Raw genomic sequence first — 14,930 nt, forward strand, 5'->3', positions numbered from 1 at the left:
CTCTCATTGTGCTTCTCGTTTCTTCTCATTTAAAGGATAGTACCACTTGCCTCATTTCTTTCTAATCGCATAACATTTGAGACACATTACGTGTAAGTTCTTAAAGACCAAAGGAGAGAATTTGGACAGAAAAGAGCTTTAATAAGAACAATTCCCAAGGAAAACATATCTGGAACCCTTGCATCATAGGAAGGTATCAATATATTGATGTAATATTTTTCTCATGTAACATAATCTTCTCATTTTGCCACCCATATTTACTTGTATTGGTTTGATCTAGTTTTCATGTACTTCCTTTTTCATTGAATCATCAATACATAAAAAGGTTTATATTTTGTTTAAATGAGTTACATCTAAAATTTTGCCGAGAAGAGATTTTGTTTACCTTGAACTTGGATCAAAAGCTCTCCTCAAGCTCCAACTCGATCAAACTTAGTTCTTTTAGTTTTATCTCTCCAACAACCTAGTTTAATTTATATCTTCCGCACTTTCCCTGATAAAGTAGGTTATTTTCCCCTATCACTATTATACCGATCTGCCAAAAGTAAGACTCATACCAAAAGTCTCGTCAACAACCATCTTTTTATGGTTAGATTGGTGTTTATCTCTTCCATAAACTTCGACTAGGTAGTCACTATTGGCTTTGTGATTTCAACCATTAAAGTGTGGATAGTTTAATCTTGAACTTTGCAAAGCTGCTGTCTTATTTGTTAAAACAATTAGATCCAAATAGCTTTCCTACTCTAGGACCAACCCTTCAATGCTTTGGCATCAAGAGAAGCACTTCAGAAACAATGCACAACGTGCTAATGCTTTAGTAAGATATGCAAAATTCAGCGTTCACATAGGCAGCATGCTATGATGAAGTATTGAAGAACGAAAATAATTTTCACTTCCTCAATAAAGAAACATCAAAATATCTACTAAAAATTGCATATGACGTGTTTATCTTGTTATTATTAAATAACATCGAGTTGAAGCACATGTAATCACATCAGAAAGAAATGATCACAGTGATAGCAACCCACTGGGCAGTGATTTTAAATTCCCGGGGAATGAATAATTTAATGCTCAAAAATCCTATTTTAAGATGGATTCGAATATATATGGTGTCGAAAGAGAGAGAAAGAGTCGAGTCAATGAGCAAGTGTGATTCACACAAATCCAGAGTGTCGAGTCAATGATTAAGTGTGATTCACAAATCCATCGAGTTTTCATAAAATTTTAAACCTGTTAGATGCGATCATTTATGTTTTTATGTTTGATACGCACATTATGTGTCTTTGTATGTCATTCTTCCCTAGATCCCACCAAATTATAATTTTGAAAGTGGAAACTCTGCGCAAGCAACCATACCCATATCCGCAAACCCCTGTAACTTAGTCAAAATTATCAATCTAACGTAAGTTGTTGGTAGTTACAGATCTACTAACACCTCCACGGAAGAAGGTAAATTTGTTAAAAAAGCCTTGCGTAAGAAAAACTCATGTTACATATTATGCTTTCAGTCGTCATACTAAGTATGGATTATTGTTTGACTATGACCAACATTATTATTTTAAAATTTGTTAGACAACGTAATTAGCAATCCTCCTATAATTTGCATTTGGTATCTTCTATTTCAATCTTCCTATTAATCTGTATTTGCTTTTCTTCTGTTTCAAGCTGAATTATCAAAATAGACTCATTTGTTTCACACAAATTAATTTGGCTGTCTAGGATATCTTAAACGAGTGAAATGAAACCCACAAATTGTTATGCCAAGCACATTGTATTAATTATTTGTGTTTCTTTATATGCTTCTTTTGCAATCTTTGCAGCAACTTTATCGTGTCTATTTCTAATTCCTTGATATCAACCATAGTTGATACCAAGCACACCAGGAAACAAAATCAGAACTGGTTCTAAACAATAATAACCATCAGCTTGGACTGAAAATGGCGTCATAAAGCTTGAACTCTTAAACCTCAAACTTTGAAGGGAAAATGACCATTTCTCCCACGAAAAAGCAGAATAATAAAGGCCAGTTTTTATATATACAGCTCTCACATATAAGATTATCAGCAGTGACGCATGCGCATCATAATAAATGCCACCATTCCAATATGAGACCTTGGATGAATGGAACACGGGAGACTGTTCCGCTAAATTATAAAGGATCACAACTGTTAAATTCTAATAAGTTGCCGGAAATCTTCGCTGATAATGTATAAGGGATCTGAGCCTTATAATGCATGAGAAAGAAATAGTATTTTTTTAAATCGTTTGCTTAGTAAAGTGAGACAGCCAAGATGAGAGGCTTTGGAGCACGATGTCTTTCTTGTATTAATTAGTTTTTCCTTCCCCTGGACATTTTTCTTTCACATCAATGTGAGTCTTTTCCTTTTGTACCTCAAAGAAGAGTTGAATTTTTCAAGCATAAGTCGTTCACAAAAATAAACAACAGTTTGAATAATATCGTCTCGTCAGAAATTACCGAGTCAAAATTGCAAGAACATAACTATATTCCACAGTGATCTGCCATTACAGAAAAAGCTGGCCTTGCTTGGTGTGCTATATTTATTTCACCCTTGTTCCTGCCATAAATCAAGAATCTGTCATTACAAACAAAACGACCCATCTTGGCTACACACATCAAGGAAATAAAAATTGAAGAGTAAATGGCACAGTAAGGCCTGCTGGCACGATTACTCGGATTGCATAGCCTGAGGGAGATGCACCACTTCACTCCACAAGGAATATAGCACAGTGGTAAAATGTAGTGAAAATATTTCCCTCTTAATTCACCCCCATGGAATTCTCATATGGCACCTCTTCTATAGATAAAGTTCCGATGATTGAAAATTTATGATGACACTTCAGACTAGCAGCTGGAATGTATCAAATCATACTCCGATACATTAAATAAGAAAAGAAGCTCCTCCTGGACAAGTTCTCAAAACTTATGAGGCTAAAACACCTGGGTAAATCCTTTTCTAGTTGTACAATACCTGTATCGCTTACAATTACAGATGACTGTCGAGCAACAGATGTGTTCAAAAACTGATGGATAAAGTTACTACAGTCCAATAGTAAATATCCATTGAGATGCTTTAATCCCTTGAAATCCATCGCCTGCCATGTATTTCATACCGACCATGTCCTTGTTCACTACTTTCTCCCCCACTGTCAGCGCTTACATTCCCGGAAGAACTTCTGTGTTTCTTGCTTCTGCCTATCCCACTGTCACTGATGCTCCCCGTCAACAGTGGATCATCTATTCCACGAATTACTCTGTTGACTGAATTTGACGAAGAAACATAACTGTCATCCTTTGTATGCCTTCTCTCTTTCTCGTGACGTTTTATATTTTGGTGGATTTGATGAAATCTTTCATTAATCCGTGTAAAACCTTTTTCAACAGGTTCTACTGCATGTGAGACTGTAAATTTCACATCTTTGACAATCTGCAAACACAGTTATGATTATATATGAAACTAGATTAGAAAGTACTACTTTCAACTTCTTGAAGAGCATGGCCTTAATACTACAAAACATAATCTTGTGTGACAATTCAAAAATAACAATCCTAATAATCATGTTCAACTTACATATTCACCACCTCCAAACACCACATCGCGGACACTCTCTCTAAATGTCATTCCCCCTCCTTCCTCAATGTCTGGCTGAGGAAGCCGCATCTTTGTTGGGCGTTCACTATCTTTTACCTCTTCGGGATCTAAAGGTGAGTCGATAGAGGCATAGTCTGCCATGACAGCAACACTTCCAATACACCTGTCTCCCATCAGTTCATATGGTCTCGCAGGAAAAACATAGAGGTGAACAATAGCAGCAACGCCCATCTGTGCTGAAAGAAATTTGATGAATGCGTCAAATTGCAGAATCATACAATATAAATTTCAATGGCAAACATTTCCGTCTCTGCACTAAATGCATTCACAAAACAGATGCAAAATCATCTTATCTTAGAATGATAAGTTACTCGGAAGTTTCTTAGTAATCTCACAAAATATAGATTCAAATTAAAAATTAACAAGCAATAAGAACATAAAAAAGGAAACATGTGGTTCTGTAAAGGTGGAGGGAGAAATTTGTTGTTGAGACTTTATGGCTAATCTTTATGTGACCATGTGCCTACCTTCTACTGGGGTATTGAGGCCTTTAATGGACCGACTTACTGGACACTCAATTCATTTATTGTATTTTTGCTGTGTCTGACTAGAAAGGCCTAGTCACCCTCTTGGGGCTAGCACTCTAACCCTAGAGTATGTGTATAAATACACATATACGCTACTCATTTGTATCATCTCACTTATTCATGTGGTTAGTTGATAAAATCCCAAGGGCACTTCTAAAAATTTTTCTCAACACGTGTTATGGTGGTCGACATTTTGCTCAAGTGCACTATGATATGACTTTGCCTCTCTTAAGTTCATCATTATAGTGCTTTTACATTTCTGCTCTTTCTGTTATGGTTGGATTATGGTCTGACTGGAGAATTCACTATAAATCCACTATCTTATGAATTCAACATGGTATCAAAGCTAGTGTGGATTTTTCTTCCTGTATCCAGCAGTTTTTAAGGTTGTTTCAACCCTGAAATAAAGGGGTTTTCAGCCCCTTCGGGCTATTTCAGACATGAAATAGGGTTTACAACACTCTTTTTTGGGACAGCACACTGTTTTTTGGATTATTTTACCTTTCTTTCACCAGCACACTCCTTTTTCTCCTTGTTTCGGCCGAATTTTGCTGAAGAACTGTGCTGGCAACATGCCATCCATGGATGGAAAATGGCTCTTTCCCTCTTTTAACAGGTGAATTATCATTCAAGGGCCAGATGACAGCCCTTCTTCATAGCAAAGGCCTAGGGATCTAGTTGGAGAAACCACTTGCAGCTCCAACTGATGAGGTGATCTGGTATGTTTGATGAAGATGGCCTGTCTTTCCGGACCTGGAATCTATTCTATCTACTAATAAGGCTATGGAATCTATTCATAGCAAAGGCCTAGGAATCTATTTGGAGAAACCACTTGCAGCTGCAACTGATGACAGAGGTGATCTGGTATGTTTGATGAAGATGGCCTGTCTTTCCGGACCTGGAATCTATTCTATCTACTAATAAGGCTTAGATGGTGCCTCCCTTCGGTTGGGGAGAAGTTAGTCTTTATATGTCCCTCTCTTATGCTCTAAGAAGGAAGGCTACGTGCTCTACTAGTTAGTTATTCTCTAATCCCACTAAGCTACGTGTTCTACTTTTCTTTCTCAAGTTAGCAGATTTTGCTACTGTCTGAAGGGAACATTGCCACGTTCAAGAACCTAAAGCTGACATCAGGTGGCAATAGTAAACACTAATTATATCAGTCTTATTCATTATAATATGTCTCCTACATTCAAAAAAATCTCTACCATTTATTGTAGTGTTCCTCTTTTTATTCCAACCCCTTCTTTCCCCACTTTGGAAGATGTGTTTTCTAACCTCATCCAGCACCAACTCACCTTAATGAACTTGGAATAACTTTTATTCCCAATAGCATGCCCACTCTAGGGCTACTACCTCTTCAATGAGTCTTCATGTATGCATGAGTATCAAAGGAGCACTTCCAAATTTTCTAAAAGAACAGGGCCAATATGCTCTAAAGATATGCTCCACAAACAGATGGAAATAATGCCTTCTTTGAAGATGAGGCTGGTAACTTTGCACATTTTGCTGCGCACATTGCTCTATGGTCCTCAACTTCTACTCAAGAATGGATTGCAGTTCTGGGGCTACTGGACACATGACGAAGCAGTAACACCTCCTCTAAGATTATATAGTGATCAGCATAAAGATAAGCAGGCAGCTACTGGTGATGCCTCATCTCCCCCAGTATCTGGTTTTGGTATGGTTCAAATTGATAGTGCACAGTACAAAGATGTTCTCCAAGTTCCTACAGTGGGGCCAAACTTTCTCTCTATCTACTGCATTACTCACACATATAAAGAGGTGGAATTTTGGCCAGGCATATGGGTTGTTAAAGACACAAACGAAATGTTCAAAGTTGTTACTACTGGCTATTGAGACGAATCTAAATGCATGTATAAGTTGGGGAAGTCTTCTACACCTCTTACTTTAGACAAGTTTGTTGCAATGGTGGCCAATGCAAATGATGGCAGTAAGCTATGACACTTTCATCTCGGTCACACCAACCATGGATCCTTGAGGCACATGACCTATATCCACCTAGATAGGGGCCTTCCTTGTTCCTAGTGATGATTATTATTCAATTCTATGGGTCTACACTATTAATTCGAAAGATGAGGTATTTGCAAATTCTGAGAATTCAAATCTCTTGTTGAAGAACAATGTAAGCAGAACACATCAAGTGCCTTCAGTTTGATAGGGGAGGTGAATATTTTGGTAATACTTCCCAACAGTTTCCACACTCTCATGGCATCTATTGGCAAAAGATTATCCCCTATACTCCTCAACAGAATGGTATGGGTTAAAGAAAGAATAGGGCTACCACAGAAATGGCCCACTGTATGCTTTACTCTTCAAACATAAAGCTTCATTTTTAGGGAGAAGCAGTTGTTTGTGTGGCATTTACCATCAAATGCACACCTACTTTTGCAGTTTCTAATATGACTACTTATAAGCACTTACATGGGAAAAACCCTCTATTTCACATTTCAAGATTTTTGGATCAGATGCATGGATCCACCCACCTCATGGACAGAATGATATATCACATGTCTAGTGTACTCCTCACCAAACTATGGTCAGCTACAGTGAGCCCTTTCAAGGGTATCATCTCTATGACCCCACTACTCTCCAAATGACTGAGAATTATGAAGCTATCTTTCATGAGCCTTTTCCTCACGGTCCAAGTCTCAAGATCTATTTCACCAAATCTTCCCAATGATGGTTCCAATGATGATTAGCAGCATGTATTTACGGAACATGCCTCTTCTCTAACTGAGATACTTGTTGATGACTACCAGCTGGTTGTAGTGGATCTTTCCACCTCTTCATCAAGTATTGACCCACCTCTTATTTGAGCTCCTCTTCCACAATCTCTAGGGACTTATAGGACTACATGTTCATCAGATCCCTCTCCCTTTCCAAAGGCTTCTTCCAATTTTCACTCGTCTAATGAGGATATGCATCCTATTGATGATGAACAATCTAGTGATAAACCCTCTTTCGATGTGCAATCCAATGATGATCCTTCTTCAGATGAGCAAACTAGTGATAAGCCCTCTCCTAATGAGGAACCTAGTGATAAGTTCTCTCCAAATGTGCAGCATAGTGATAATCATGTGTTGCACGAAACTTCTAGCCTGGCGTTTCAGGCCATACACATACCCGAAACTCGACCAAAACTTGACAATCATGTAATCATCTATGAGAGTTAGTATAGACTTGGTTTTTCCTTCTTCTATGGTTCTTATTTCCCTTTCTTCTTGCAAGAAAATGTGTTACATATATATATATATATAAGGTGACGTCTCTAAACATACCTGCTTCGAAAACTCTGAAACGTTTCAGCGCTTCTTGCAACTTTAGGCCCTCTGTCAATAGTGACGCCTCTCCACCAATGATATCCAGTTCCATGCTGACAGATTCTACTCAGAGTTGCCCTTGTTGGATGTTGATGATGATGATGATGATGATCCTACTACTTCATTATTGGCATCTCCACTCAAGTGGGATAGTTGTACTCTTACTGACGCTACTAACTTTCTTGCTTGGCCTTCTCAATAGTATGATCCTATTACTTCATTGTTTCCATCTCCACCCAAGTGGGATAGTGGTACTCTTACTGATGCTACTAACTTTCTTGCTTGGCCTTCTCAAAGGCCAAAGTCACCCCCATCACGAGCCCTTATTTAAGTTGGCCTTCCTCTACCTGAAAAATTATGAGTTTGAATCACCAATGACACTTTTTAGTAAAATCAATCCCTATATCAATTGTAAAGGTTTTTCGCATGAGCAGTATGACTTTTGATGACCCCAACTTAGCATTATGAAAAGGTGTTGTGATAATCTATGGATGTAATGTCATCTCTATGTCCCATTTTTCAGCTTAAGTGGTGTTGTTAAAATTTTACAACTAATTTTCACTTGTGGCCACTTGCCTCCCTTTTATAAGGGGATGCTGATGTCTCCCTTCTATAAGGGGATACTGAGGCCCATGATGGGCCAACTTATTGGTTATTCAACCCATTTCAGAGCTAAGGTGACATATCAAGGAAAGGACATCTCAAGAACACTCATAAGGTGATTCATCTAAGAAGGACATCTCAAGAACATCTACAAGGTTGAAGCATCAAGCCAAGAAGTCTCAATCACATCAAGGACAAGAAGGTCTACTATCTACTATTCATCAAGGAAGACTACAAAACAAGAAGAAAAACCTTATATAAAGGCACCTACAAGAAGAGCAAATCAAAGAGGTACCTACATCAAGCTACAAGCCATCAAGCAAGTCCATTTGGAGAAAGCAACTTGAAGAACATCAAGATCGAAGGAAGGCAAGCCATCAAGTCTTCAAGAAGAAAGCAAGTCCACTACATCTCAAACTCTATCAAGTAAGTATATGTCCCCTTCTGAATATACATCAATGTCTTTTTGCAAGGAAAGCAACAAATTGGTTGGGACCAATAACTTCCTTGCATGGAAAAAGAGGACTGATTTACTTCTCAAAGAGAATGAACTTCTAGATCACATCAAAGGGAATATCACTATCCCTGCTAAGGAACAAACTCAAGCCTTAGCCAAGTACAATAAGGATGAGACAAGAGCTCAAAGGATTCTAATAGAATCTATCAAGGACTCTCTCATTCCTTATGTCTCCAAATTTGAAACATCAAAAGAAATCTATGACAAGCTAATAGAGCTATTCTCGGTAAGCACAGCTGGAGAAGTGATATCTCTATGAAATGATTTGTACAAGATGAAGATATCAAAGGAAGGTATAGCTCCCTACTTCATGAAGATCTATGAGTTGAGGGATCAACTTCAAGAGCAAGGAGAAGTCATGTCTAACAGAGAAATGACAACTGTAGTACTCAATGCTCTACCTAAGGATTGGAGCAACTTTACATCAAGCATATATGCCAAGAAGGAAGCTACCCCACTAAGTGAACTATGGTCTCTATGCAAGATAGAGGAAACTAGACTCAAAGCAAAGGATGATGTGGGATCAAAGGAGCAAGCATTTGCTACTATGGCCAACAGAAAGGGAAAATTTGGCAAGTTTGATCCACGAAGAACAAGCAATAGAGATATGTCCAAAATCCAATGCATTGGATGCCAAGAATATGGACACTACAAAAGGGATTGTCCTAAACTTAAGAAGGACAACAACAACAAAAGAAAGAGGGAAGAAGCTCACGTAACTCAAGAAGTGAAAGAAGAAGACAAGAAGCAGAAGAAGGAAGATCCTCCAGATCTCTACTATGTCTAAGTCAAACTCTTTACTTAAAGTCTTATTTCAAAGTTTTGAGTGGTATAGGAGCATGTAGAAATAGAATAGAATGCATGGTTAAAGATATCTTCTAGAATATAGGAACATGGTAGATATAGCTCAAGATATTCATATAAAAGGCGCATACCTATTATAGGACCTCATCCGCAATGAAAGAATAATTGATCATGATTAAAACCTTAGAATGCCTCTATTATCAAGAGGAAGAAACATTCGCATGGTAAGGATCTTTAAGATCCTCTGATAAAATCTCCAAAAGAAGATTCATAAACAAGAGCAGATGTCTCATTGGGAGTCTCATTCATGGGATTCAAGAAAAGGATGATATGCAAGCAAGAAGGGCCACACCAAGGACAATCAAATGAAGCCAAGATGATCGAAGGAGAATCAAGATGAGGTATTTATGCATCAAAGATTAAGTCATGTCATCATATACATATATTATTGAGTCATGGGAATAGTTCTATGACATGATCAAGTGTAAAAGGATCTCTTTCACCAATGACATGCTCGAAGGCATGTACTACAATGCAATGAAGGTCAACATAAAAAAGCTCCCCCATAAGGTGTATAAGGTGGTTGACTAATCATCTGAGAAGAAGCTAAAGAAGAAAGAGATCAAGCATATAAAGAACACCATGGTCACAAAGAATCACTGTCTGACAAGATCCATTAAAGACATCTCCTGAAAGAAGGCATGACAACTCTGACAAAGGAAGAAAAAGATCAAAGGACCCTTGACACCTATGAAGGCCTTAGAGATAGTAAGGTGAAGATAACTAATTCAACTCTACAAAGATGTCATGATGAAGAAGCCATCCAACAAAAGCACCATTTGATGTTGAAGCAATATGAGGACGAAGTCATGAACAGCTACTAAATCAAAGTATGGGAACAAGCAAGTACAACTACGCATCCATGTGAAAAGTATTCTGAAGCATAGACAAGATGATAAAGGAGTAGCCAGATGACAAGAGAACTTGATATATATCAAGAAGGCCACTTTCCACGAAGGGAGCAATGACATGACAAATCACGAAGGAAAGTGATCGATGGTCAATGCCCTATCAAGAAGAAGTTCAAATAAATACTTGATGACATCGAAGGAAAGGAGATCAAGCAGTTGAAGGACCCACGAAGAAGAAGTTGTTGATGAATGGACAAGTCCCTAGCTAAGAGGGAGTTCTAACACTACAAAGGTCCTTGGGCAAGTTCCTTGTCAGATGAAACTTGGGCATGTCTTCCTCAATTAAGAGGAAGAGATAAACACAAAATTCTTCTCTTCGCTTGGGAAGAAAGGATGGGAGGATTGGGTAATCATCTAGCATCTGATGCTCTTTGAGGATGTGTAGGACATCCAAGACAAGAGTAGACAAGAGGACTGATATTCTTTGAGGGCTAGCAACCTAAGACAAGAATAGTCTTAGAAGGTCATACTCAGTGAACACCCAGGAAGGTATGTACCTTGAGAGACAATAATTAACGTGTCTACAAGCCATTGGTCTCGCCAACATTGTGCTCTGATCTTATGAGAGATAGAGTTGTTAGTCAAGGCCTTGCTATGAACAATGTTGGTTACTATGATGCTATAACAGATGGATTGCCAATCCGGTTTCTCTTATGTGAATTCTTCAAGATTGAAAAATAGCCAAACACCTTGTAATGATTTATGAATACCTCCCTAGTTAAGAGGGAGTGTTGAAGAAAGTGTAACTAGGTTCGGTCTTCATAAATGTACTTTTGATATTTGTATTTATTCAAGAAAAGAAATATTATTTTTGTTATATTTATCAATGAGTTTCTTGCTCATTGAAATAGGTCTAGCACATGTTAAAGTGCTATAGGTGAGTCAAAGAGTCAAAAGAAAATGTTGAAGACCTTAAGGGCATGTTACACCATGTATATTTATGTATTAGAGTCAAAGATATTCCTCCAAGCAAAGTCACAAGTCCTCTCCTAGCAACGACATCACCAAAGAAGCAAATCTGAAGTGAAAAAGTCAAGTCGGCCTCAAGTATACTAGTTGGCCTCAAGTCTACTAGTCGGCCTCAAGTCGGTATAAGGGACAGACCTCTATATATAGAGATTGTCCACTCCTCCAATGACAAGCATTCTTCACCTCTGAAATCGGCGAAGGTAGAAGGCAAGATTAAGGGCAACGAATGTAATAGAAGGACGAAAGAAGAGTCTCCAAGGATAGCGAAGAAACGAGGCAGAAGACCAAAGTGTAATAGGGTTGTATTAAGGCCTATTACAGTCACACATGCGAAGAAAGGAGCTTCTTCCGGAGGTCATTACAGCACTATCACAGTAATATAATCTCGTTGGTTGGGCAATCAAAGTAGGCCTATAAGGCCTCTCACTCAAGCGAAAAAGGAGCTCTCCCAAGCGAAGAAGGAAGAGGTCAATCTCACAAGGAATCCCCTCACACATGCAAAGAAATAAGGTTGCACTACTGTCATAACAAGTCTGCAACTATATCTCAAGAAAGAGCTCGGTTGGGCAAGGGAGAAAGGACTCCTCATATGTGAAAGAGTTCACTAAGGATCAAGGAGAAATATCTCTTCTAGAGCTAGCATAACAAGATCTATCATCAGTTGTCGGAAGAAGAACGAAGTGTCGGTAAACAAAGTGTCGGAAGAAGGAAGGACTTGACTTGTGCTTGGAGGATATTCTTGTCAAGCATCTAGGGTTTGGCATTGATCAATAAGAAGCTTCAATAAGAGAGCTTGAGATAAGGTTGACCCGGTTCCAACATTTTTACACAGTAGTTGCGTATATCAATTTATTTCCTGTGCGTTGTGATGCAGCACTTATATATGGGAAATTCCCCTTAGAAACCTCGCGTTGCCCATCCAACCATTCCTATTAGGTCAATGCCACCTGTTCTTATTGAATTTCCCATCCCCATACAATGCGCTTTAAGGCTCTTACGAAAGGGTTTTCCTCTCTAAGAGAGAGAGGTTTTGCCCTGGCAGAGAGCCAACATCTTGTGTTCTTGTTCTTATGTTTTTGGTAGCAGTTTGATGAAGAAAACACACATGCATTAATAAAAAGAAGAATAAGATTAAGCTAGCAATATAAATAGTAAAAGAGCTTCACAAATTGTTATCAAATATAGGGCAAGTGTAGTTAATGTGATTCTTCTACCATGATAACTACTTGTGAGGTATTTTAATTTTTCTTCTTAGCACATTCTTCACTTGTTCTTATTAGAGTGTGTCTTCTTATATTCATCAAATAGTTACCAAAAACAAAGAGACAAGAACACAAGATTTTGGCTTTCTACCAGGGCCAAAACCTCTCCCCCTTGGAGAGGAAAACCTGCACAAAATTCTTCTTATAGAGATTCCAATTGATGAGTACCAAGACCATGACACTTGAACTTCTAAGCCACTCCAAGGCCAAGACACCAATCCTCTTCTTCGTCACTGCTGAGATCATCATCATTGTACTGCTGAGATCTTCATTACTGCTACCATCATTGCTGCATCTTCATAGAGATCTTCACCATATCAACGAGGTCATCATACCATTCTCCATTTTTACCTTATCTTCGATAATATTATGATCAAGACTATTATGTCAAGAACATGGTTGTGTCAAGTATGCTGATAGAGTATTATGCCGAGACAATGTGTGTCACTGTGAGGACTATTCATAAGGTATGTCGAGATCATGATTGTATGTAGAGACAGATATCTGAGACCTTCTTCATTACACCTATGTCGAGACTGTACCTCTGTGGCATCCATTTGAAATTGTCTCATTGTTTTGTCACCTGAACTGTGAGGATCTCAGACCTGTACCCATCCTGTAACCATCAAGAAGTCACAGAGAATTTGAGTCTCTGTCCTCACCCGAAGTTGCAAATGAGTCTGAATTGTTACCCTCCTGTAATGCGGATTGCAGTCATGTACCCAACCGAATCATCTCAGAGAAATTGCGAGTTCATGTTCTGCTCTTTTGCGGTTGTTGATTTGCGGTAGCATCAGATGTGATCTAGCCATGAAAATTGGTGGAGAGGCTAAGGCACATAAGATCTCCAAGCCCCAACAATGGTTTGGGGAAATTCCACCCGGTTGGAGAGATATTAAAATAATTAATATTTTTAATGGGGTTCCTAAGTCTAAACATAGGAATTAAAATATTAATGGGTTTTAATATAAAACTGGGTGAGAATGTTCTAAAAGACATGGATCATGCCAAATCTAATCTTAGTCATTGATTAGGGACTTAATCTCAGTCGTTGAAGACTCATCAGGAAAAGTATAAGAGGAGGCTTGAAGGTCAGTTGGAGATACACCCAATTGATCAGTCAGTTTGATTCTCTCGAGCGGGGTTTGCTGAGAGAATCGAACCAGTGATCTGTTGCAGCGAGGGGTAGTTCGGCACGAGGCCAAGAATACATAGCGGAGAGGCAGAGATAGTGCCAGAGAGACAACGCAAAGCCTGGAGAGGCTACGCAGAGGCAACTGGGAGCTACGCAGAGGCTGAAGAGGCCAGCATGGGTGACGCAAAGGGTCTGAGAGCTGACGCAGAGGCTTCAGTAGTTGCGTAGAGGCTAGCAGAGCTTACGCAAGGCCAAGAGGCAGTGCCAAAAGAATTTTCGTGGGGCACACTTAGTGCTGGTGAGCCGGGAAGTGTGACGCAGTCCTTGCAGAGTGACGCAGAGCAGCAGAGAAGCTTGGAGCAGCTTTCGCTACCCAGCTAAGGAGCTTCCATTGTTGTTGTAGGATCGTTCATCCAGTGATTGATCAGCCGAAATATCTATCTCCGAGGAGAGGTACTACCGCCGAGGGCATTCTCTGTTGGGTGAGCCATCTCTGGCACCCTAGATGTATTCAGAAACTGCATTATAACAAAACCCTCATATCTGCTGCACCAGTCTTCCCGCATTGGGTTTTTCCGAGGATGATTGTCCAAAAAAAACGGTGTCCCTTGTGTGTTTGTCTTAGTTATTTCAGTTGTTGATCTGTATATGAGTTAAGGTTGCATTTGTGTTTATTTCAGTATTTATATTTATAAATAACTTGTAAATGAAATAAACAAGTAGGAGAAATTAAACCAGATAATGTAGTAGGGATTTCTAACATGTCAGACTTAGAAATTTCAACAGCGGTGACCCTAGCTAGGTATATATAGTGGTGATATCTCCATTTTGAGCCGACTTGACCAAGTCAATCGTTGTGTCTCTTATATGAGTCGACATGACATTTATATATATATAAGGTCGGCATGATTGTTCTCTTCATCATTTTGCTTGTTGTCTTCTTCCTGAGGATTGTGCTTGGCTTGGAGGGCTAATCTAGTCACTAGGTAGACTCATATAGATTACACATATGTTCAAGAAGAGCTCTTCGACTCTTTGACTTTCCTAGACCTATGAAATGAGCAAGAAATTCATTCTTATAATTTATAAAAATAATATTTCTTTTTCTTGACAACTACAAAGATCAA

The 14,930-nt window shown here is 38.8% G+C and overlaps 1 protein-coding gene across 4 annotated transcripts in view; it reads right to left on the reverse strand.

Annotated features, from left to right (window-relative positions):
- Positions 1 to 3,032: 3,032 nt before the first annotated feature.
- Positions 3,033 to 14,930, reverse strand: part of LAZ1 (organic solute transporter ostalpha protein (DUF300)) — a 226,171-nt gene continuing 214,273 nt past the window's right edge. For all 4 annotated transcript variants that reach the window (XM_089433283.1, XM_089433282.1, XM_089433281.1 and 1 more), the window contains 2 exons: positions 3,591 to 3,842; positions 3,033 to 3,446 (listed from right to left, as the gene is read on the reverse strand). In XM_089433283.1, the coding sequence (XP_089289409.1) occupies positions 3,093 to 3,446; positions 3,591 to 3,842 (606 nt within the window). In that variant the 3' untranslated portion in view covers positions 3,033 to 3,092. The remainder of the gene's footprint in view (positions 3,447 to 3,590; positions 3,843 to 14,930) is intronic.

This window comes from Pinus tabuliformis, chromosome 5_1 (assembly GCF_031772625.1).
Source record: "Pinus tabuliformis cultivar Carrire ecotype Pingquan chromosome 5_1, CPIR1, whole genome shotgun sequence".
Classification (NCBI taxonomy): domain Eukaryota; kingdom Viridiplantae; phylum Streptophyta; class Pinopsida; order Pinales; family Pinaceae; genus Pinus; species Pinus tabuliformis.